The sequence below is a fragment of the Physcomitrium patens genome, chromosome 20 (assembly GCF_059467195.1).
Source record: "Physcomitrium patens ecotype Gransden chromosome 20, ASM5946719v1, whole genome shotgun sequence".
In the NCBI taxonomy this organism is placed as follows: Eukaryota; Viridiplantae; Streptophyta; class Bryopsida; order Funariales; family Funariaceae; genus Physcomitrium; species Physcomitrium patens.
The window spans coordinates 3,232,780-3,254,816 of NC_143429.1; the positions used below are offsets into that span (position 1 = coordinate 3,232,780).

General features: G+C 39.7%; 3 protein-coding genes across 7 annotated transcripts; 2 read left to right on the forward strand and 1 right to left on the reverse strand.

The window, feature by feature from the left end:
• Window positions 1–2,945: 2,945 nt before the first annotated feature.
• LOC112272998 (uncharacterized) lies at window positions 2,946–5,846 on the forward strand. Its single transcript, XM_024501277.3, has 6 exons — window positions 2,946–3,374; window positions 3,756–3,804; window positions 4,501–4,627; window positions 4,911–4,981; window positions 5,079–5,151; window positions 5,437–5,846. Exons 1-6 carry the CDS (start codon window positions 3,140–3,142, stop codon window positions 5,548–5,550), a joined length of 669 nt encoding a protein of 222 aa, XP_024357045.1. The 5' UTR covers window positions 2,946–3,139; the 3' UTR covers window positions 5,551–5,846.
• Window positions 5,847–10,610: 4,764 nt separating this feature from the next.
• LOC112273384 (uncharacterized) lies at window positions 10,611–13,057 on the forward strand. 2 transcript variants are annotated; one of them, XM_024502088.3, is made up of 2 exons: window positions 10,611–12,351; window positions 12,506–13,057. In XM_024502088.3, exons 1-2 carry the CDS (start codon window positions 11,248–11,250, stop codon window positions 12,788–12,790), a joined length of 1,389 nt encoding a protein of 462 aa, XP_024357856.1. In that variant the 5' UTR covers window positions 10,611–11,247; the 3' UTR covers window positions 12,791–13,057. The 2 variants fall into 2 exon arrangements, with proteins under 2 accessions (XP_024357856.1, XP_024357859.1); XM_024502091.3 differs by having other exon boundaries at window positions 11,100–12,351; window positions 12,509–13,057.
• A 270-nt stretch (window positions 13,058–13,327) lies between these two features.
• Window positions 13,328–18,689, reverse strand: LOC112273383 (uncharacterized). Of its 4 annotated transcripts, none has more exons than XM_090245072.1 (4): window positions 18,452–18,689; window positions 17,705–17,890; window positions 17,299–17,494; window positions 13,328–17,050 (listed from the first exon to the last, which is right to left on the reverse strand). In XM_090245072.1, the coding sequence occupies exon 4, from the start codon at window positions 16,961–16,963 to the stop codon at window positions 13,631–13,633; it is 3,333 nt and encodes a 1,110-aa protein (XP_090101198.1). In that variant the 5' UTR covers window positions 16,964–17,050; window positions 17,299–17,494; window positions 17,705–17,890; window positions 18,452–18,689; the 3' UTR covers window positions 13,328–13,630. The 4 variants fall into 4 exon arrangements, with proteins under 4 accessions (XP_090101198.1, XP_090101200.1, XP_090101199.1 ...); XM_090245074.1 differs by having other exon boundaries at window positions 17,299–17,501; window positions 18,452–18,667; XM_090245073.1 differs by lacking the exon at window positions 18,452–18,689 and adding an exon at window positions 18,257–18,396.
• Window positions 18,690–22,037: the final 3,348 nt, after the last annotated feature.

Here is a 22,037-nt window from a genome sequence, read left to right on the forward strand (position 1 = left end):
AATAATTCATAAAAGCTTCAAAAATTCCAACTTAAATTTTTCTTAGAACTAGACCTCAAAATGTTTCTATTACAATAATTTTCACAAAATATCTCTAACAAGAATTGTGCTATGAAATTCCAAGCTAACTCTATTGTAGTGCCCTTGTACCATCCGGCAATGGACCTCTTTTTACTCAAAAATTCATAAAATATTCATAAAAGCTTCAAAAATTCCAATTTTTCTTAGAAACTAGACTTCTAAGTGCAACAACACAATAAATCACTTAGGAAGCAAGATAGAGATCACCAAGCACCAATTTTTTGAAGTTGGTAGTTTCTTGTAGCCAAGGCAATGTACCCTTCTTCACTTGAAAATTTGCCAACAATTCATTAGAGCTCCAAATAATAAGTGCTTAATGTCCCTAGAAAGCTAGTAAGTAGACGAAGGTGGCCATGAAATATTGAAAAAGATAAAAATAAATAAATAAATAAATAAAATGAAGCAATTGGGAGGCGGAAATCTAAGCAGTTACAAAATAGGAGGAGTTTTTATTGAATTAGAAGCAAGGAGGAGAGAAAAAAATTGGCATGGCTTCATCCTACAAGAAAAAGAAAGAGAGGGAGAAGTGGCTGCCCAATGCCACTTTAACCTAGTGGGAGAAGGCCCTTAGGTGGCAACCACAACTCCACCATCCAGATCCAAAATCTCTAACCAAGATCAAGGATTTACAATAACCCTAAATCTGAATCCGATTTCAAGGCTGAAAATGCTTATACCTCAAAAATTAATACATTTTTGGCAAAACTAACACCACCAATGTCTCCAAAATACATTTTTATCCTAAGATTGACTACTCACAAGCCCAAATCCGAGTTCTAAATCATTAAAATCTATTAATTTGCTAATCTAGTTGTAAACTTTAACCATAATTTTAATTCTAATTAGCCTACTTGGGAGATCAGCAATGGTTCTTACCATCAAGGCCATCATAATCACCATTCTTCAATTTAAACTCCTCTAAGCACAAACTCTTGGCAATTTAAAATCCCAATTGCAATTCAGCCTTGAATTAATATGCTGTTGATTTTTATTTTTTTCTTTCTTTTTGTTTTCTTAACTTCAGATAGTGATTAAAATCACTAAGAGAGGAAACTCTACCACAAAGAATAGCTCATCTCTATCTTCTAAAGATTATCATTAATTTAATAATTAAATTTTATATTTTTGATCTATTTCAAATTACAAAATAGAATTTAAACTTCAAAATCTTGAAATTAATTGAGAAGATAGAGTAATTAGGTTTGAGGGATTTCTAACCATAGTCAAATTAGAGATTAGCCTTAGGATTGAACATTAAGATTGTTGATTAATTCAAGATATTATTCCTACGAATTAGAGGAGAAATTCTACTAAAATATTAGTTTTAGCACTAAAAGGAAATTTAAAACAAATCAAGAAAAAAATAAAATAAAAATCATAGACCTTCTAAATTTTCTATTTTTATAATTTTTAATAATTAGTCAATCTAATAATTAGAAGTATCCACCTAATTATCAATCTAAAAATACAATAAAAATAATCATTAATTAAAAAACTAATTTGGATCCATTAGTTAATCATTTTAGCATTAAAATTAATAAAAATATGTTTAAAATCACAAAAAAATTATAACTAACCATTGGAGCTATTAATTGTGATCACATGATGTTTTAATACTCAAACATCATATTATTTTATTCATAATATATCAACCATACTAATTTGTAAATATATACCTAAACAAAGTATGTAGATTAGCTACAAATTTTCAACCTTGATGTTAAATTTCATATCAACCACATAGATATTCAATCATGATTTTTTAGAATAATATTTACTATGTTGTAAACACTACTACAATAATATATATATATATATATATATATATATATATACATATATATATTTTGAATCATAAAATTACTTGTACAATAATTGATATTATTTAATATCAATGTTTTAGTTTATTATGTTGTTACTATATATTTTTAATGTAGTTTTAAAAAAAAATTAAAAACAAAAAATATGTAGTAAAGAAGAGCTAATTTTGGATGCAATAAACAATACAAATATTAATAAAATTAAGATTTTTTATTGACTAAAATTATATCTTTACTTTTATTAAGGAAAGAACTAGCAATTGTTTAAAGAAGTTGTTTCAAAGTAAGAAAGTAATTACCATAGTCTATGTGAAGCCCTAATAGAATTTCAAAGTAGAAGATGTCTTTAAAATCAAAACCAAATTCAACTATAATTCACCATTTATTTATTTGTACTAAAAAAGTACTAATATTTGTTATAAAAAAAAAATGTACAAAAAAAACCTTTATATAAATAATAATTGTTGTCTTACTTCCACTTCACTTAATTTGAAATCCAAATATGTTTTGTTTGTTTGTTTGTTTGTTTGTTTGTTTTTTTAAATAACTAAATAAAGCTCTTAATAAAAAATGCAAGTTTCCATTGAATTGTTAAAAAAATTGCTTTAAAATATATCTTTAGTTTAATTTCAAAACATATTTGATAAAATTTCAAGTTTTAATATGTTAACAATCAATGATACATTAACTTGTATTGCTTTTCTTCATTACAAATTAGCACCTATTAGCATTATTTAATTTAATTTGCATATTCTAATCATTGTTGCTGTTATCATCATTACATCTAATTTCTCAAATCCTAGTCATTCTATATAACTCATGATCAAAAAGAAAGCGAGAATAAGCCCATTATCATTCAAAGATTTGAAGCATTACTACTCTCGCCCTAAAACCCTGATCCCAAGCGGGAGAGCATGTTCTCTAACCCTAACCCTAAAAATGGAGCGAGCAAGAGAGAGGGAGAGACAGAGAGCGACAACGTCGCGATTCGGAGCTCCGAAAGACCAGCACATCGATCAGTCACATTTTCACACAACGATGAGGGTGTGCACGAGAGCGAGAGAGTTACTGTGATCAGACGTAAGGACTTCTTGGGTATCTCTCTACGCCACTCTCTACGCCACTCTCGAAAGCTCGGAAGATAACATGTGCGCAGAGGGTTTACAGTTTGTGCTGTAGGGCGCAGGGTCTTAAATTCCCACCGAATTTGTTGCTTGCCTTTTGAGGAATTTGAGACGATGAAGGGGGAGGAACCTGTGGCCGCAGACGACGGTGTTGAGTCCAACAAGCAAGAGGTGTCTGGCGTTGGAGGAGACTCTGCTGTAGGTTCAGAAGGGGTGTCGCTGCCTCTCACTGTGGATGTGATGGAAGGCAAGAGTGGCGTAGAGAGTGGTTGGTTTCCACGGGCCAATGAATTGCCGTTGCGGCCACCGCGTGCCATTGAGTCCAATTTCACGCATTGGGTTGCACTTGGTAGGTGCTGTTCCTTGTTTGTTTGTTTGTCTGTTTTTGTTTTTGTTTTTTTGTTTTTTTTTGTTTTTTGTTTTTATTTTTGAGTTCTTAAGATTTTTCTTCTGCTTCTTGTTCGTGGATTCAGTACATATGAATTGAATTCTCAGCTTGATCCTGTAAGCTACGGCAGACCTGTTTCTCATCATGAATTCATTAGTATTATGCTCGAGATATGCCGTTGCAATTCTCATTTAAAAAAATATTCACTGGGTTCTGGATATCGCTGTCTAGTAAATGAATCGAGGTGCCCTGGAATTCGAGGATTTGTATGTTGTAATGGGGGCGAGTATAGATTCCGTTAAATGGTGCTTACAAGGGTATGGTCATGGGTGGATGGTGCAGACGTGGGGAAGGAGTTTCATGATCAGTACATCTACAGGCATGGCAATGGGTATGCTCTCATGGATGTAGTTCTCTTTGTCTACCCGTTTAGAATGTGCGTTGGCTGGGTACATACAGCAACGTTTACCAAGGAAGTCGTGTCTATTGTTGTTTGCTTGTCTAGTGATTACCGGGAACAATTAATCAAACGACTCTGAAGTTATTTGAAGACATACGTGGGATTTTTGCTGAGAATGTCGCTTTTCTATGCAATCTTTTGAATTGCCGCCTTCCCCTGCGCCTCATTTTAATATATGCTTAGCTCATGTGCTTTATTTCTTAATTGGTTCTGATTCTTCTTTTGTTTAAATGTAGCACTATTTATTATGAGTAATTGTTTGTGAAGGCCTTGGCTGAGAAGCGTTACCATTTAGTCCCAATGAAGTGTGTGATTGTTAAATGCGCATCCACAAGTCACTCCTTTGGTGAGGGTACCTCAGCTCCAAATCAATGCTTGCTCCTTTCATGAGCTTGTGTTGACTTGTGAGCTGCAACGTCCCTCGTTCTTTTGCTTACATTAAGGGTAGTATTGGTTTTTGTTTGCATTCTTACCGGTTTCTGATCGTCTATCAATCTTTGTATCAAGGTGCGTCAGTCGTTGGATCAAATTGATTTCTACTGTAATTTGATAGTGGAGAGTTGATCATAAATTGCCGCCTGAGAAATTTGAACTTGAACAATGACACGGGATTTTAAACATGTGCAGGTTGTGTGTGATAGGTTTACTGCCAACCCATGCTGCTTTCAAGCCAACACCGGCAGTAACAGCTGTTGATTTCAATGTCGGCAAGCAGAACCGTGCTGATGCTAAAGTATCTGGAAAACGAAAGCGGGTAATTTCACATTTGAAGCATCTTCGTTGTGACCTTAATTTGTTTATTTATTTCTTTCTTCTTGTTTCGTTTTTGGTGTGTAAACTGAGCAGTCGTGTTTGGTCAGGTGTCACTGGTAAAATGCCTTGTGATATGCATATCTTCACTAAATCTTTCGTCGTTTTTTTCCTCCTCTTTGTGTTATGTTCTGGAGTAGCTTTGTGAATATCATAGGTTTTTAGTATGAATTGTGGTGCCCAACAAGAACCCTTCTATTCTCACTATTTTTTTGCTTCATTTTCAGAATGCAATTTTGCTACACCCGGACTCGGTGCTTTGCAAAGTCATGGTTGGGGAGGTGTTTTATTTGATCAGGTTTATTCCTAAAAAGCTCTTCACAAATACTTTGTGCTTTTTGCGATTTGTTATTTTTCTCATTTCTCATGGGTTGAAGTCAATTGATTGAAAGCAGGTGTTGTGTCAGAGGGGTCATGTTGGAAGTAAATGAACGACTTATCAAGGAACCTACTTTGCTAAACACGAGGGTGAGAAACCTTATTTCTGAACGCTCTTTCTTTACATTTCATTGTCAATCTTAGATGTTGTATCCATTTCTGTCGGGAGAGCTAGTGGTTTGGGTTATCACGAACTCTGGGAACTTTCTCATTCGATTGTGTTGAAAACTGGTCTGGTTCTCAAATGGACAACACCAGAACAGGACCTCAGCCTACTCGGGAGAATGAGTTCTATCAACTGGGAACTGAATGATATCTGCAGTTGTAACCTTGGGCTAGCTCTTCTTTCCTAACTGTGTCTTGACCTCTGCTCAGGCGGACACAGAGGGCCACATTGGAATTATGATGCCATCATCAGAGGACTGGTCGAGAGCATGCAAAACCTTCCTCACGATGGATCAGTACAAGGCGCGGCGTGGGATAGTGTAGGGGTCTGCAATCCCTTCTTTGAACATTGTTAGGTTATAGAGTGCTCGTGCTGATGGTGTGCGAGAAGCATCCTCCAATTGTAAGGATTAAGAGGGTATGGATGTATTTTGAAAGTTTTGTTACTTGCTGAGTAACAAAACTTTTTTAGTAGCCTTTGTACTTGAAATACCTGTGTTACCTGTGGGTTAGGCGGTATTGCTTCTCAGAGTAGTTAATTTGGACATACTGTTCTGATTATTCCCATCTGAATTTTAAATCAACTTTCATTAATTTAAACACACCTCAAATTTTTAAAATTGGTAAGGAATTCTGAAATGCTAAAACCCAGTCTTCGTAAGGTATGCCTGGGTTTTCGAGCCTTCTCTCCTATCTTCACAATACATTCGAATGCTCAGCTCTGTCCCGTCTTGCATCTCAACTTTTTTGATAACCTTGTCTTAGATTTAAGCTGGCTGACATTCGTCTCATGAAGTGTATGTGCTCTTTAAGTTCATGACCTGGGATCCTCGGAAACTCCTTTAAGGCCATGGCTGCTACCGAGAATATCGCTTGGCACTTTCCCCGAGGCTAGAACTTACCGTTGACATGCTCTTTCTTTGTGTGCTCCAACCCTCTGCTTTGAACTTTCGACACCTTTTATACTGTGGATCTTCAACAGTGCTACCAAATACTGTTTGCATATCCAGGAATCTCTGCTAGGCATAACGCGTCATGGATCTCCGAATAAGATTCTTGAAGAACGGCTCTTCATTGGAGTTACTCAAAGCATGAAAAATAGCAAGTCGTTGTTAGACTGGACATTGACCAAGATTTTGAAGCATTTTCGGGATTTCCCCCTTCGATTCTTCAATAGTACTTAGTCCAATTAATCTGCGACAGTCGCTTGCTGAATGGAAACTCTGCAGTTTATTCCAATCCTTTTTCCAGGCTGGCATTTGAAAATTATGTACCATGCTGTTATTCTGGACATAATATGATTGGTCATGCATAATTTTACAGGAATTCCTGCCTTTATTTTTGAAGAAAGCTGCATAACAATGCCTGCATTTTCTCATGGTGCCTCCTTGACACAGGAACCATTCCAAGGAACCTGCATCAGTACCAACTGATCCAAGAGTAAAAGTCTCTTGCCTTGGAGCTCAAGATGGCACAGTTTCATTTAACATAGGCACAACTTAATTGTGGGGGGTGAAGCTCAGGTGTGAAAAGGAGACAAAATGTCCAAATCTTTGCATTTTTGAGCTTGGATTATGTGCCATGTCCTTGCATACCAAGGCAAACTCCAGAATAGACTGGTAGATGTGGAGACAGGGCTTTGGTTTACTGCTATGAATTAGGAATTTTGATTGTATATATATATATATATATATATACATATGGAGGAATATTAAATAGACCCTAGTTTTTACAAAATTGATCCACTCATCATGAAAAGCAAAAAAAGTCCTAAAGATTTATTACTCCACTGTTGGATCTCCAGCCAGTAAAAACCAACCACATTCATCAATTACCATATTCTTCATCAAGAGTGGGTCTATTTAATATATTATTCTTCTTTTTTTTGTGCTCATATTTCTATGTATTTATAACAATTTGACTTTTTTTAAATCCCATTCCTTTTTCATTGGTCTTGTTCCTAAACACCATACTTCCAGTTTAAAGAGTAGGCAAGAATCAAAAACCTTTCTGCCGAACCCCTTTTATTCAAATATAAGATGCAGATATTATCAAATCCTTTGCACAACTTTTAAGCTGCACATGAGAAAGCTTTTTGTAGCATACCACCAAATGATGAAAACCACAACACAAGTCAACATGCAAGCACCTTTATGTTTGACCAAAAAACTGAGAAATAAAATGATCAATTAATGAGCAAGAAAGACATTACAATTAAGTTGGAATAACATGCTATTAATGAATGTTGACTGTTTTGGGCGTGTAGGCAAAGTTAGATGCCATCATATGTATTTATGAATGTGTATGTATATATATAGATAGAGAGAGAAATGTTGTGGTGTTGAGTGCAAAAGTAGTTTATATTAACTTCACAACTGTTTTGTTGGGAAAGAGTTCATTTTATTTTGAAATATTTTACAAGGTGCTACTACTACCAAGATAACATCTAGGGAACATATCAAATGTACTTGACTTAGTACTTTAATGCATAAAATAAAAATCAATCTTGCTTGTGAAAGGGATATTTTATATCCTTTATCAATCAGAAAGGTGAATGGTTCTTACTGTTTTAATTTGGCTTGTTTATGCTGTCATGAAGTTACAAAATATGATTAGTAAAATGTAGACTTGGAAAATATTTTAAGATTATTCTTGGTTTATGGGCTTGTGATAAAACACCATGGCAATGACTAATTGTAGATGCTTATCTAAGGGTTCCTATGTGAATGTTCAAAATATATATATGAAAATAAATTTTGAAGGAATCATTTTTACTTTTCGACTTTGTGTTATGGCAATTACTTATATGCATCTATGTACCATAAATGGTTATTTTGTCCGAGGAAAAGGAAAAATAAAGGTATTTGAAGTAATAACCTTAAGAAAATTGATTCAAATTAAGTCATATTGTGATAAAATTCAAAGTAAGTTATATTTTAAATACTATGTGTAGATAGAATGATTGTTGAATCACAATTATTTTATAATAGATTATTAATCTAGTTGCTTGGATTCTATATCAAATTTGAACAATTTTGAGGAAATGTACAAAGCAAAATTATCCTTAAAAGATGTGCTAGGATTTGTAGTAATGACCCAACTTGACCTCACTATGCTTTGTGGAATATTTCCCAATCTTCTCCTTTCAAATGTCCAAATAAGCAATCAAAACAGGGATCACGAAGCTTTTTTGAATTCAATGCCTTCTTTTCTTGTTTGTAGAAGTCAATTAGAAAAAATTCATGCCAAAAGTAAGACTGAAAGATATTCTTTCCTATTTAAACCTGATATTTGTGAGAATCTGTATTTTATATTTAATATGCGTAGCCAATTAATGTTTGTACACTTGAATATTTTAAAAGTAAAACTTATTTAGAATTATCATTTGTGCAATTGTAGTGGTGATTATTTCACCATTTTAAGAAGTTGTAATAGTGTCTGTCTGAAATGGTTAATGAGTTTAAGAAAAACTGTAATTCATTGGTAGGTCTTGGAAGGCTGTAACAATGTATCCAATGATTTTTTTGCTGCATGAGTATTTCTTTGGACGATGTTAATCCCAGAGTCTAAAGCACCATAGTTACAGTTCTGAGTTATTGTAATCTTGTTCTTTAATATTTTAAAGAAATTTTTGAGTACAATTATATCTTAGTTTTTCTAATTCGGAAAACAAAGTGCAAAGTTGCAAAAAATTAGTAAAACAAGAAACATAATGTTTTGTAAACTTGATAATTCGGTTCTGAAATTGAAGATAAGATATATATATATATATATATATATATAAATTGATAAGATAAATAATTTGATGTTTGATACATTTTATTCAAAATAATCTTAAAGCTTTGATATCATTTTTTCTACAATATTATTTGCAATATGATTTTGTTGTATATATATGTTTTACCTATAGTTGTTATGATCTATTATTATTTCCCTTTTTTATATTTGTAGGGAATTGTTAAATTGACCCACGCATTTACTAAAATGACCCACCCATTATCAATTGGTAAATACTTGGGTCAATTTAACAATTCCCTATTTATAATGCCATGAGTAAATGCATGTCAGAAAGATTCTTAAAATTATGTTGATGTCAATTCAAAATAATTTAACAAATAGATCAAAACATGAATGAGATTATCAAAAACTTCCCACAATTGTGATATCAGTAAAATGGTATTTTAGATTTATGCGTAACCTGTATGCAACTCAATAACATTTCAATGGCTATTTATAGAAAACTCTCTTCGTGACACAGTTCGGATGGAAAACATCCACGACCATGAGACGTAGGCGCCTCATGGATGAATGGTCCAGGCTACCCGCCATCGGCTGCACAGTTACGAATTCCTGGGGATGCGGCATCGCTTTCTAACGAAGGTGCGACGGTGGAATTGGAGTTCGAATTCGGAGTCGAAAATCCAAACTGGCTATAGGAGATTTTTGGCCACCATAGCCACCGTGGTTGCGATTCTGATCGTGAAAAGCATCCTTCTCGGACTGCCCTTTCAAAGTTACTCGCTGGATCAATGGCGAATTTACTCTGATGCAGATAGTTTGGTTGCACTTGGCCTTCCATAGCTGTGAATGTTGGTGCCGGTCATCGATAATGGCCGTTGCCGAGACGCTGTGGCCGCCTTCGCTGGATGAGGTACGTGATGTCCTCGCAGCTGTGTGCAGGTTTTGTCAGTGGACTAGTCTAGTCAGGTTTAGGTCGGAACGAATCAGTGAATTCCGGAATTAATTGGACTGTTTGCATCTCCAGGGACTCTAACGTCGCGACAGAAGAATGCAACCATGCTCCAAGCATGGCTGGCTCGCATTGAGTTTCCGAATGTTAGAGTTCGAGTATGATCCTGAAGGGCGGGGTTCATTATCTGTAGCACACCGTGGTAATTTCCACATTCACAGTATATCTGACTGGATGTTGTTCGATCTCTCACGTACAATTGTGCGCACGAATCCTGTGGATTGGTCGAGGTTCCCATGCTCGTTAATCTTCGACAGTAGCTCTGACGCGCCCGTGGTAGAAAGCGTCACTGGTCCCACTGTGGAGATGAAATGACTGAAGTCCATCCGTGAGCAGTACCCGCGGCACGCTTGGTCCTCGCAACGGGCACTCCGCACATGGGACTATGTAAGTACCGCAGATTGACTAGCAGTTTTGCATTTGTCTCGAATCCCAATCGTAGCCACAGCTGGAGCGCTTCCCTGGGCCTTTACGGTCGAAGTGTCGGATACGACGTCGCGCTTTATCAATCGCCTTGGAAAAGCTGGCAGCGGTTGCACGTTGGCGCTGTCAGGAACCAGTTGTCGGAGTAGTTTCTAGCAGCATGGAGCTTACCTGCAGATAATGACTCTGTTTATTGTGTCAGTGCAGTCTTCAAGTGCTAGTTCTTTGTTGAATGTTGAATCCGGCCGTACTCCCGGGATCCTTTGCAACCTGACAAAAACTCTGAACCTGGAGGGCATGCATTCGTCGTTTCATGTTTCCGAACTGATCACGGAAATGGTCGTGAGCTTTTGTTTCTAATTTTGTAGCAACTTCTTCAATTCCAGTAGCCTCTGGAGAATTGTCGTTTTTAGCAGGATGATCATTGCAAGCCAGTAGTCGAAAAAAAGTGGGAGCCGCGATGTGGCCTTGTTGGAGGTGAAGAAGAGAGTTTCATTTTTGCTGAGCATCAGCGTAGGCAGCTACTTAAGGATAGAACATTGACGGATATAGAGGTGTGCCTTTAAGATGGGGATGGGAGGAGATATGGTATGATCGTAGGGTCTTCGAGTTTTAGTTTCAATGTTCTGGCGTCGAAAAAATGCTGGGGGCAGGTTTAGATTCATTTTGATGTTCAGGGCTTTCATAGCTGCCTTAGAATGTGTAGTCGGCTAATCGTTTTGCGTCGTGTGCGCTTTTCTCTTTGAGTTGATCGCCTTTGAGTTAACCTCGTTCATGTACATCCAAATTTTCAATGGTCATCATCTCGAACTGGACGTTGGCTTCGTGATTAAGAGGAGCAAGTGGCGATGTGGGAGTGCAAGAGACATCCCTCGGAATCCCAACCTGGTGGTGGAGTCTGTGCCAGCTGCTTAGAGGAGAGACTCGTATGTTTATGGAGAGGTGATAGCTTTAGTCTTGGGGACAAATCCCTGGCGCCATCAATTGCCGCCTCAGGGTCTCTGCAGTCTGAATCACAGAAGAGTGATGCTCAGCAATTTACTTCAATAAGGACTGGGGGTTCTTCGGGCAGTGTGAGGAAAGATCTTCAAGCAAATGAAGAGGAGAAATTTAGCGAGATTTTGTCACAGGTTTCAAAAGACATCATAAACGACATGCAGAAAGATGTTGGAGCTTTGAGTCAATCAATAGTGATGCCTTTAAACGTCGACACTATGGATGGTGGTAAAAGCGAGGTGGCTCTCAAAAATGTGGGAGCCCCTAATCTGCATAAGCAGAATTCCTCGATAGACTCCGTCATGGTAGAATGGACAGCGTTTCACGCAAGACGACGCAGGAATTTGAGTTTGGAGTTCGATTCTCTGAAGGCCATGAGTAGGAGCTTCGACTCCGCAGAGCCCAAGCCTTCCGTTGAAGTAATCATGGCCAGCGAGAATGTGCGTCGCATGCCAATCGAATCTAACCCTCGAGTAACTATCTTGAAGGAGCAAAAAATGCGGTCCCGGTCGATGCCGCTAGAGAACAGGAGCGCCGAAGAAACAGCTCTTCGTGTAATCCGAGAATGTCAGGCTGACAACCTCTACTCCGACGACCGTGACTATTTCGCTATTATCGAAGCCGTGCAAGACCGCGATGGCGATGGTTGTGGCGGCATGGGGAGCTTACAGAGCAATATGGCAGAACAGGGCTGCTTCAGCCCAAAGTGGCAAAATAGTCCTAAATGGGTGCAGGTGCTTGCAAGTCCAATAACTTCGAGAAATCGAGTGTTCCCGACCCGATCCAAGGAAGATATTCGCAAAGGAAAGAGCTCCAGGAAACGGCTTACGCGATTTGCTTCTTCCGATTGGAGTCACAAAGACGCTAATGGTGCGGAAGTGTCGCCGCACTGGCTGAATGAAGCTAAGACCAGCCCTAGGACCACCAGACGCAGATCTCCATTCTCATGGCTACAGGTACATGTCTTATTCAGCACATTCTAGGGTATTGCGGGATGTAGAACTGAGTGCTGTGAATTTTGCAATTGAATGAGCGGCAACAAAAATGCTTAAGACAACGTGCAAATTATCCCTTTCTGATTACCCAATTGTCTATGTTGCGATTTATCAGCAGGATACAGACAAGTCACGACTCAAGAAGCAGAATGAATCGGATCAGCTCTCATTGTCGTTTTCATCATTTGCAATAACTCAATTGGGAAGAACGGATTCGTGGGTTAAGGATCTAGCCACGGTGGGGCACTTGCACGGGATTGCCGAAGAGCATGAGGTCGTTAGTGAAGAGGAGGAAGTGGACAATTTGGAAGACATCAACTCCTTTGGAAAATTTCTTCTGATTGCTGCCAAGAGAGAACCCAAGGCAGGTCTCACGCGGGTTTCAAGTGCAGTCTTCTAATCCTCAAATGGCACTACTAACCTTTGCACCATTAATCCTTGCCCCTTGTCGAATACTTAATGGGTCATGGGGTGAACTGAAGCCCCTAAGTTGTAGAATACTGTGAAAAGAGCATCAATTAGACACGTCAATTTAATTGTCAATACCTTGAGAGCTACCATGCTCTTTGGGCTGCCATGGGCGCAGATGAAGATCTGGCACCCATTCGATAGAGTTGTATTTGATACTAATATTTGCGAATGAATACATCGTGGTGCTTTGAAGATAGTCTCCTGCTCCATATGATTGCTGAAAACGCCACTCTTGCTTCGATTTGATCACTTCATGCGATGAAGACGTAGTGATTGTTCACTTCCTCAAATGATTGTAAGCCATAAGAAACACATGTTTTGCAGATAACAGGGCACAACTCCGCGTTAACAAAACATCTGCTCACTGAAAACGATGCCGAACGTTTTCTATCTGGAAGCAACTCTAAACTTGGTGAGGAATCAGAAGTATTCGTAAGTACTCATACTGACTGCAGCAAAATAGCTATGATTCAAAAAATCAAAGTTCGAATTCATGTTTATTACTAAGCCGTCTTTATACGCGAGATTAAAAAGACTGTGCTGCCAGTATTCTGCGTTCAACAATAAGCAAGATTGCAATTCATGTCCGAACCTCTCCTTACTGCTAAATAATACCATTCCTCACTAAAATGGAACAGCATTCAGTCCCAGCCCCTCATGCTAACTTCGTAAACAACAGCGGAGCTTCTCTGAATGGTTTTTCTCGGTGACTACAATGTACAAAGATTTCTGGCAATGGATGCAAGCAAGTGGAGCGTTAGGCGTGCTTCTACGAAGTATTCCACCCGTGTGAGCGAGCAGCGCGCAGAAACGCCTCCCTCGCCTCGCTCTCCTGGTACTCCTGCCTCACCTTCATATCGAGTCTCCCCTCGCCCTCTAAAAACGCCATCACCACCTGCACAAGCAAGCTCTCAAAGTTGCAGGCGGGGCTCCATCCGCTAGCCGTGAGAAGCTCCATGCAAATACTCCCACCGATAGTGACATGCCCTGAGTACGTTTTGAATCTGGGGGACAAGACACGAACAAACGGCGGGTCGAAGGGAAATGTGGGATGAAACTTCACTTCGAGCTCGACAGTGATATCCTCGACGGAGTTGCGCAGCTTCTTGAGCTCCTTGAAGTCATTGTAGAGATTTTTGCTTTCTTTGAATAGATAAGGGTTGAGGGAAATCCGCCAGAGGCAGAGGTTGCTCTCGTCGGGGATGGAGACAGTGGTTCCAGAGAGCATCGGCGCAGGGTCGTCCCTATGGATTAAGCATTCGATAGGAGGCGACATCGCAATGGCACTCAAAAGGTTCTTGTACTCCTGCATCACTGCCCGAGGCGCCGAGGTGCTTGAATTGGGCGCTGTGCTGGTTTTTGGTCTCTTTGTCCTCATCATGGTGGTCGCTGCAGCATCAAATTTCTCCGCTGATCGTCTTTGTATCAGATCAAAGCTGTTCTTCGACGGGAAAGGTGACGGTGGAGGTGCATTAATGTCAATGCCTTGGCTCTTGGCAGCAATGGCACGTAAGATTCCACGGCGAGCCCACATGCGGGCCTCCTGTTGTAAGGAACAAGTCTCTACGTAAGACCGCAGAAGCTGCTGATAGTGGAGAAGGAGATCAACTTGTGAACCTGACAACATGCATCCATCAATCTCGAACGATGCAAAGCTTCGCATGCTTCGCGGCTTGAACACCAAAAAGTACCTGATCGCTACATCGCGCTCATTTTCACGGGGAATCACAAGAATTTTGCCTTCGAATTGTCTCGACGAAGACGGGACCCCGGTGTTGGATCGTGCACTGCCGTTCACAACTTCACAGATTGCAACACAACGAAACCCGTCCTTGAGCACACTCTGTTCCCTAGATAATCCATTCCTCGCATAGCCGATAGAGGTGCTAAGATTGGTGGCCAGGTAGATGCCCTCGCCGTGAGCAGCTCCAGTGGACATGAACGCAGTGTCACTCATACTCCGAAGCCCGTTTCGAAGAATGGAGTACCAATTCTCCGCAGAGCTGCCGTGGTATGCAAAGAAAGATCCGTTCGCCTCCTCCCGCCGCCTGATGAAACGTGCTTCTCTCTCGGGTGAGTCGTGAAGTACAGCGAACTGATACATTGTCACCGAATTCTCGGCGTGCAAATCCTTTGGCTCCATATTTAGCTTCATCTTGGACTTCATCATCGGATGGAAACCCACCCCTACTCCGTGCAAATTCTTTGGCGTCGTCTTCGGCTGGAGAACCTCCTCTTCTGATCTGAGCCGATAAAGAGACAGCCGGTTGGTCATGAGGATGAAGCGCATCACGTCGTAAGCCATCTTAGCCACCTTTCTCCACACCTCCACCATCTCTGCCTGGGATCCGCCCAATTGCGACCTGTGCATTGGACGCGGGCTTGGGTTTGCCTCGGCCATCTCGGGCGATACCTGAGCGACGACAGGGCCTCCGTGAGGCGCCCTCTTGTATCCATCGTATAGATAACAATACCAGGAACGAGTCAAAACTTTCTTCAAAGACCTCTCATCGGCACACTTCTGAATCTTATCTATGGGAGGAATGCTCGCCAGAATTTCCCTTAGCAGCTCAGAATTCTTATTACTCTTCAGCGGCTCAGATTCATCCATGTCCTCCAGGTCATCCCACATCTTCTGCGTCAGATTCGTCAACTTTGACGCAGATTCCCTTACAGTGTCGTTGCTGAACCAGCCGCTTCGTCCTCTGATCTCTTTATCCTGCAACAAAAAGGCGGGAAAGGGCTCAAAAACATCTCGAGCCGACTCCAGTGCCGTATGAGCAAGGGAGAGTTCCACTTCAACAAGCTCCGGAGAACTTTTCACTTCGTCAAGCACTGACACTCCCAAGCCCAGTTCCTCAAAGCGGTACAGACAGAGATCTTCATCACAAGTGCGCATGCGCGTGACAGAGCACGACAGCTTCTTCCAACAGATGAGACACCGGCCAGGTAGCAATCTCAATTGGTGGCAGATGGCCAACGCAAGGCCTATGAAAGGGTTCTTGTTGTTCACATTCTCATGAAGCCCCTCCATGTGCACATAATCCCCACTTGACTCTGATCCCTGACGATTCAGGACAGCAAAGAATCTGCTTGTGAGCTCCGGCAGCAGCACATCGAGGCCGTAGCTTCGGTGGCCAGCTCCATCCGATGCCTCTAGGAATCTGTCAATGTCATCTGGTTCGGCTATGCGGGCCTCGCTGATTCGGCTGAACTGAGTGGCATAAATGCGCTCATACTTAAGCATCTTAATTGATCGCAAGGTTGTCTCCGTCCACATATTCTTGGAGAATTCAAGGTTCAAAGAAACGGGCTCGTCTAACGTTAGACCAAGACCTGCTGCGATTCTCTCATCCACCATTCCCACTAAATCAAACTGCAGCTGTACTGTCAAGAGCGATGGTTTGGTTCCCACGCAGAACCACATTAATGGATTCTTGAGATCTCTTGATTTCTGAACTTGTACCGCTTCACATTGTCTTCTGGCATCCTCCACCAAATCCTGGAAGGACAACCGTTCCCGAATTTCATACTCGCTGGGACAAACTGTCCCAGCCTCATCCATAGCGATGCCGTGGCAATATGCCTCGACGTCGCCATCGTCATCACCGAGACAACCTTCCTCCAACTTGCGACATTTGGAATCGCTGTAATCACTCTGGTCATCACTCTCCTCCTCATCTGAAATTTCCCTGTCACGAATGTCCTCGTGCTCAACATGTTGGGAATTGCTGTCCTTGGATCCACCCTGGACTTCCAGCTTTTGCAGAGTCGCAAGAAGCAAGTCCAATACTCGGTGCAGTGCCTTTGGCTGGATGCTTATTTGTTCCAACCTTTCGCTCAGAGCCAACATAGATTCCTTCATCTTTCCGCTGATCTTCCCGTGGTGCAACAGCAAGAAGACCTCGCTACAGTTATCATCATTCAAGGTCGGCAAACCCAAATTGTGATACGTGGATGGTATCAGAATCTGGACTTTTCTCCCCTTTATCAGCAACGTGAGATCAGTGTCTGACGCTTCCCTTAGCTCGACGGACAGCACTCTGAGTACGCTTTCCTTGTCGCTAGCCCATATGCGGTACTCTTCCTCTATCCCCGCCATCTCTTGCTCTTAACTGTTCTTCTTGAATTAAAAAAATTCACTGTCACATCCGAGACGAGACAAATCTCCACTGCACCCCGAGCACACCTAGACCAAACAAACAAAATTAATAGTAACTCATTTGTACCCAAGCGATGAAAAACTTCGTTTGACTTCGACGTTTCTACGCCGACTAGGGTAAGTTGGATACATCGTCGTGAGTTTAAGTTCAGCAGATGTTTTGATTAAAACTGATGATCGTAAGAAGTGAAAGGTGATCGAGCAGAAGATATTCAGTGGTAAATATCATTCATTTTCTCCACAAGAGTGGGATGATGGTTGGAGATCGAACTTACCCAACAAGCAAGTCGCATTAATACTCACAATTGCGTGTTACCGCGTGTGGACTGCTGGTTACAGCGTTGTGTGGAACGCTTAAGGAACGTCGCTCGGCATCTAGGACTACGACGTCTACATATTCACGGTCTTTTGAACTTGTGAGACTAGCTTTCTCCCTTTCTCAACCATTCCAGCCTTCAAGAAGCCCTTTATCTGGCAACTAGAAATCTCTTTGTGAGTATCGAAGCCCCTTAAAAAGACGAGACCAACCACACAAAATTCCAGAGTTTCCTATAACAAGAACGGTTGGAAAGTAATGCTGTGTCGCAAACTTATCTGTTGCGGCTAATTTTATGCTTATTCTAAATAGCCTGGATAATGTGATACGTAATATGTGGAAAATTGATTCAAGTCATAACTTACTCAAATCATATAGAGATGGTAGTTGATGGTTCTTGTTATGTGATTTCACGATTGAGGAAGAGCTACTCTGATGAAAATTGTTGTGGATTTGGAATTCCAATTCTTCACTGCGAACCCCTCCCATAGCCCCAGTTTAGAGATCATCTCTCGCTGACTCCGCCTCGCCTCTTTCAACTTCAGTCACAGCTGCACACGCGCACAACGTCAAAGCACACCTTGTTATCCCCTTGCATTGCATCTTATGATTCCCTACGGTAAGAGTTTCCACAGGGGATCAAGACTCCAGCCTCCATGCCAGCAGCCTACCGACACATTGTTTACCTGTAATTGTGCGACGAGCACGTCAAGGATCTGCCAATTGCTGGACAAGCTATGCACACACAGGATCCTATCACAAAAGCCCTAAAGCAAACTTAAGGCCATCAGCCAGCAGGGCACGGCAGGATCCTTGCCTCGGTCGACTAAATCGCATGTCACATTCGTCGACTAAGCGTGTCACAATTGAACCACCACAATCGATCAGCTTGCTGATCTAGTTTCACGGCTCCTCACCTTATTCCCTTCCCACGCTCCCACTGACAATCCAGCCCCTGATTCATTATCATTCCATGCGTGGGGCGAGGCTCAAGCAACGCCGGCCATGGCAAACCCAATTCCCACTCAACACTCCATTGCGACCCCATTCTCTCCACACACAGAGCAACAAAACGCCCACCGACAGTACCCAATTTGGAAATGCTTGAGTACCTTTGAGGAGCAATTTCTACGAGAAGGCCACTTCAGCCACGCGCTTGATGATCGGAGGATTGCCTACCTTGCATTGAGGCTTGCGGGTCACTTACTACTAAACAAGCACTGCCGAAATCCCGCCAATACATGTGTATATTTAATATCTAAGTAAAAAAAGTAGATATATTCAGGAAAGTCTAACCACGCAGCAAAACGAAAACGCGAACTGGGAGCACCGTGAGTTCTAATACACACAACCCAACACCATAGGCTTTCCCTCCCCCACCTCCCCCTGTTTCTTTTCGGTGGCCTCTTTAGTTTGCAAAGTTTCAGGGGTACCGACAGTGGCGAAGGAAGGGGGCGGCGCATACGACGATGACGACGGAATGGACAAAAGTGGCTGTGGCGGAACGGGAGCAGACGGTCGTTGAAGAGGTGAATTTCTCGTCTACATTTGGACGAGTAAACGTACGGGGGCCGGACGGAGGAGTGAACTCGTTTTCGTCCGTCGATGAGCAGGCCGTCAAACGGGTTCGAAACAGTATCATGGACTGCATTAGATAGTGTTTCATTACACAGATCTCATTTTCTTTTTTTACATTTCTTTATCTTCTAAAGCGTTGTTTTCGAGTAGTCTCACTCTGCCTTGAAATAAGAGTCACACCCTACTCCACACATTGAATGTTATTACTGTAGTTATATGGTACAGATCTATCTGCTACTCAAATAGATAATGAGAGCTTTACAATTGTGGATTTACTTCAATTAAAAGATTCAATTAACTGCACATAAAAATGTCTTTCTTTGTAAATTTAGGTTGAAGATCCTTTGGTTCAATTTTAGTGGTTCTGTAGTAAAACTCTGCACATGGGATAAACAAGAGGAGACAAAATAGCCTTTTTGATTTGCTACATACCTCATTGTTTTTATTAAAAGTGAGCCAAAATTTGAGTTCATTTTTAACTCTCTTCAAGTTTGTCAACAATCATGGAGCAACTATTTTTTATTAATTCTTAACTATTTTCAAGTTAGCATCGATGTGTTAACTCTCTCTATGAAACTTGGCATGTTTAAATTTGTTTGTAGTCATCTCTTATTTAAAACAACTCAAGGGAGGACAAATATAGAATATAAACAAGAAGAGACAAAATAACCTTTTGATTTGCTACATGTCTCATTGTTTTTACTTAAAGTGAATCAAACCTTGAGTTCACTCTAAACTCTCTTCAAATTAGTCAATAGTCATAAGACAACTCTCTTTGTTAACTCTTAATTGTCTTCAAATTAGTCAATAGTCATAAGACAACTCTCTTTGTTAACTCTTAACTCTCTTCAAATTAGTCAATAGTCATAAGACAACTCTCTTTGTTAACTCTTAACTCTCTTCAAATTAGTCAATAATCACAAGGCAACTCTCTTTGTTAACTCTTAACTCTCTTCAAATTAGTCAATAATCACAAAACAACTCTCTTTGTTAATTCTTAGTTCTCTTTGAATTAGTTAATAGTCACAAGGCAACTCTCTTTGTTAATTCTTAGTTCTCTTTGAATTAGTTAATAGTCATGGAGTAACTTTCTTTGTTAACTCTTAACTCTCTTCAAATTAGTGTCAATGTATTAACTCTCTTGATGAAACTCAACTTGTTTAAACTTGGATATGGTCATAAACAATAAGAGTTCTTTATAAACCATCTCCATTACTGGACCTCATATGTTTGCTTCATTTTTAACTTGCTTCTTAATCGTCACAACTGATATTTGTATTTTGTAAGAAGAGTTTTTAGCTATGTGGTGACTAAGTGAGAGTTCACTCATTCTTTTGGCAACCTAAGCAGTGAATATGTAGTTCATTTGTATATGCACTTATGTGATGTTGCCAATTTTGATGAATCTTATATGCATGGATTGAATGGCGACTTTGATGTTTATGAGTGTACTTATGTGCAACTTAAGATATAGATGACATTTGATGTTAATCCTTCTTTTTAAATTTAAAGTTAGTTTTTATTTTGTAGTTTATGTGGTTTTTTCTTTTGTAAATAAATTAGAGAGTTAGTGATTCTTCTTTTCTATTAAAAGTTAATTAATACTCTTAGTTCTCTTCTGTGATATTTCTTTAGGTTACAAATCTGCTTTTCTTTGCCACCATGGTAAAACTTGGAAAGAAGGGAGTTAAGGCAATTATTGGCAAGGATTTAAGGGGCTTGACCAAATATGAGAAGAAGGTTGTGGAGGCATTGAAGGCAAAGTTGAAGGACAACAATGAGAATGGTCTTGAGTTTGCAAATAAGCAAGCTGCTATAGTCTAAATAAAATTAGACATGCAAGTACTTGCGGTGGGATATTTGTATTCAATGTTGGGTCCCATTGATACATCTTCAAATATATATATATATTTTTTTGAATGGAGTTTTATATTTTATAAAGGTGATGTAATAGAATCTAATAAAAAAGTGATATTGCTATCTTGTTAGCATTTGGTACTTTCTTTTAAGAAATACAGATTCTTGACAAAATGAAGGTACAAATTGTAGAGACAATTTGCTTGTGGGTGTCTACATCTACTGTATCCTAGCATGCTTAATATATATATATATATATATATTTTTTTGGAAGTAAAGCAAGTTCAACAGCTTTAGCTCAAGTTTGTTCACTTTTTTGTCCTCTCCTTGTATGCCTGGTATGCATGGTAATTATCTTTTAAGCTCACTATTTATCATTATGTACTTTTTGCTATGCATACACTTTGAAATGGTGCCTTTGCTTGATGAAGTTCCAACTCTTAAAAGCACCAAAGTTCACCAATTTATTGAGGTATGATTACTCAAAATGGTGAACTTCTGTCACCACACATAACTCTTGGATCCTAAAAATTAGATGTTCCGACATGTTGCAAAGCTGACGAGAATCCAAGTAAGGTTGTATCAAAAGTCATGGGAAGCAACATTAAAGCAATAGATCGTGTCAAATTAACATGGATAAAACTGATGAGAACCTAAGTAAGGTTGTACAAAAAGTCATGGGAAATAATAATGAAGTAATGGATTGCATCAAATTAACATAGGCAAAGCTGGTGAGAATCTAAGTAAGGTTATAGCAAAAGTAAAGAGAAGCAACAATGAAGCAATGAAATGTGTCAAATTAACATAGGCAAAGCTGATTAGAACCCAAGTAAGGTTGTACCAAAAGTCATGGGAAACAATAATGAAGTAAAGGATTGCATCAAATTAACATAGGCAAAGCTGGTGAGAATCCAAGTAAGGTTGTACCAAAAGTAATGGGAAGCAACAATCAATCAATGCATTGTGTCTAATTAATATAGACAAAGCTGATGAGAACCTAAGTAAGGTTGTATCAAAATTCATGGGAAGCAACAATGAAGTAATAGATTGTGTCAAATTAACATGGGCAAAGCTGATGAGAACCCAAGTAAGGTTGTATCAAAATTCATGAGAAGCAACATTGAAGCAATGGATTGTGTCAAATTAATATGAGCAAAGTTGATGAGAACCCAAGTAAGTTTGTATCAAAATTCATGGGAAGCAACAATGAAGTAATTGATTGCATCAAATTAACATAAACAAAGCTAAGGAGAATCCAAGTAA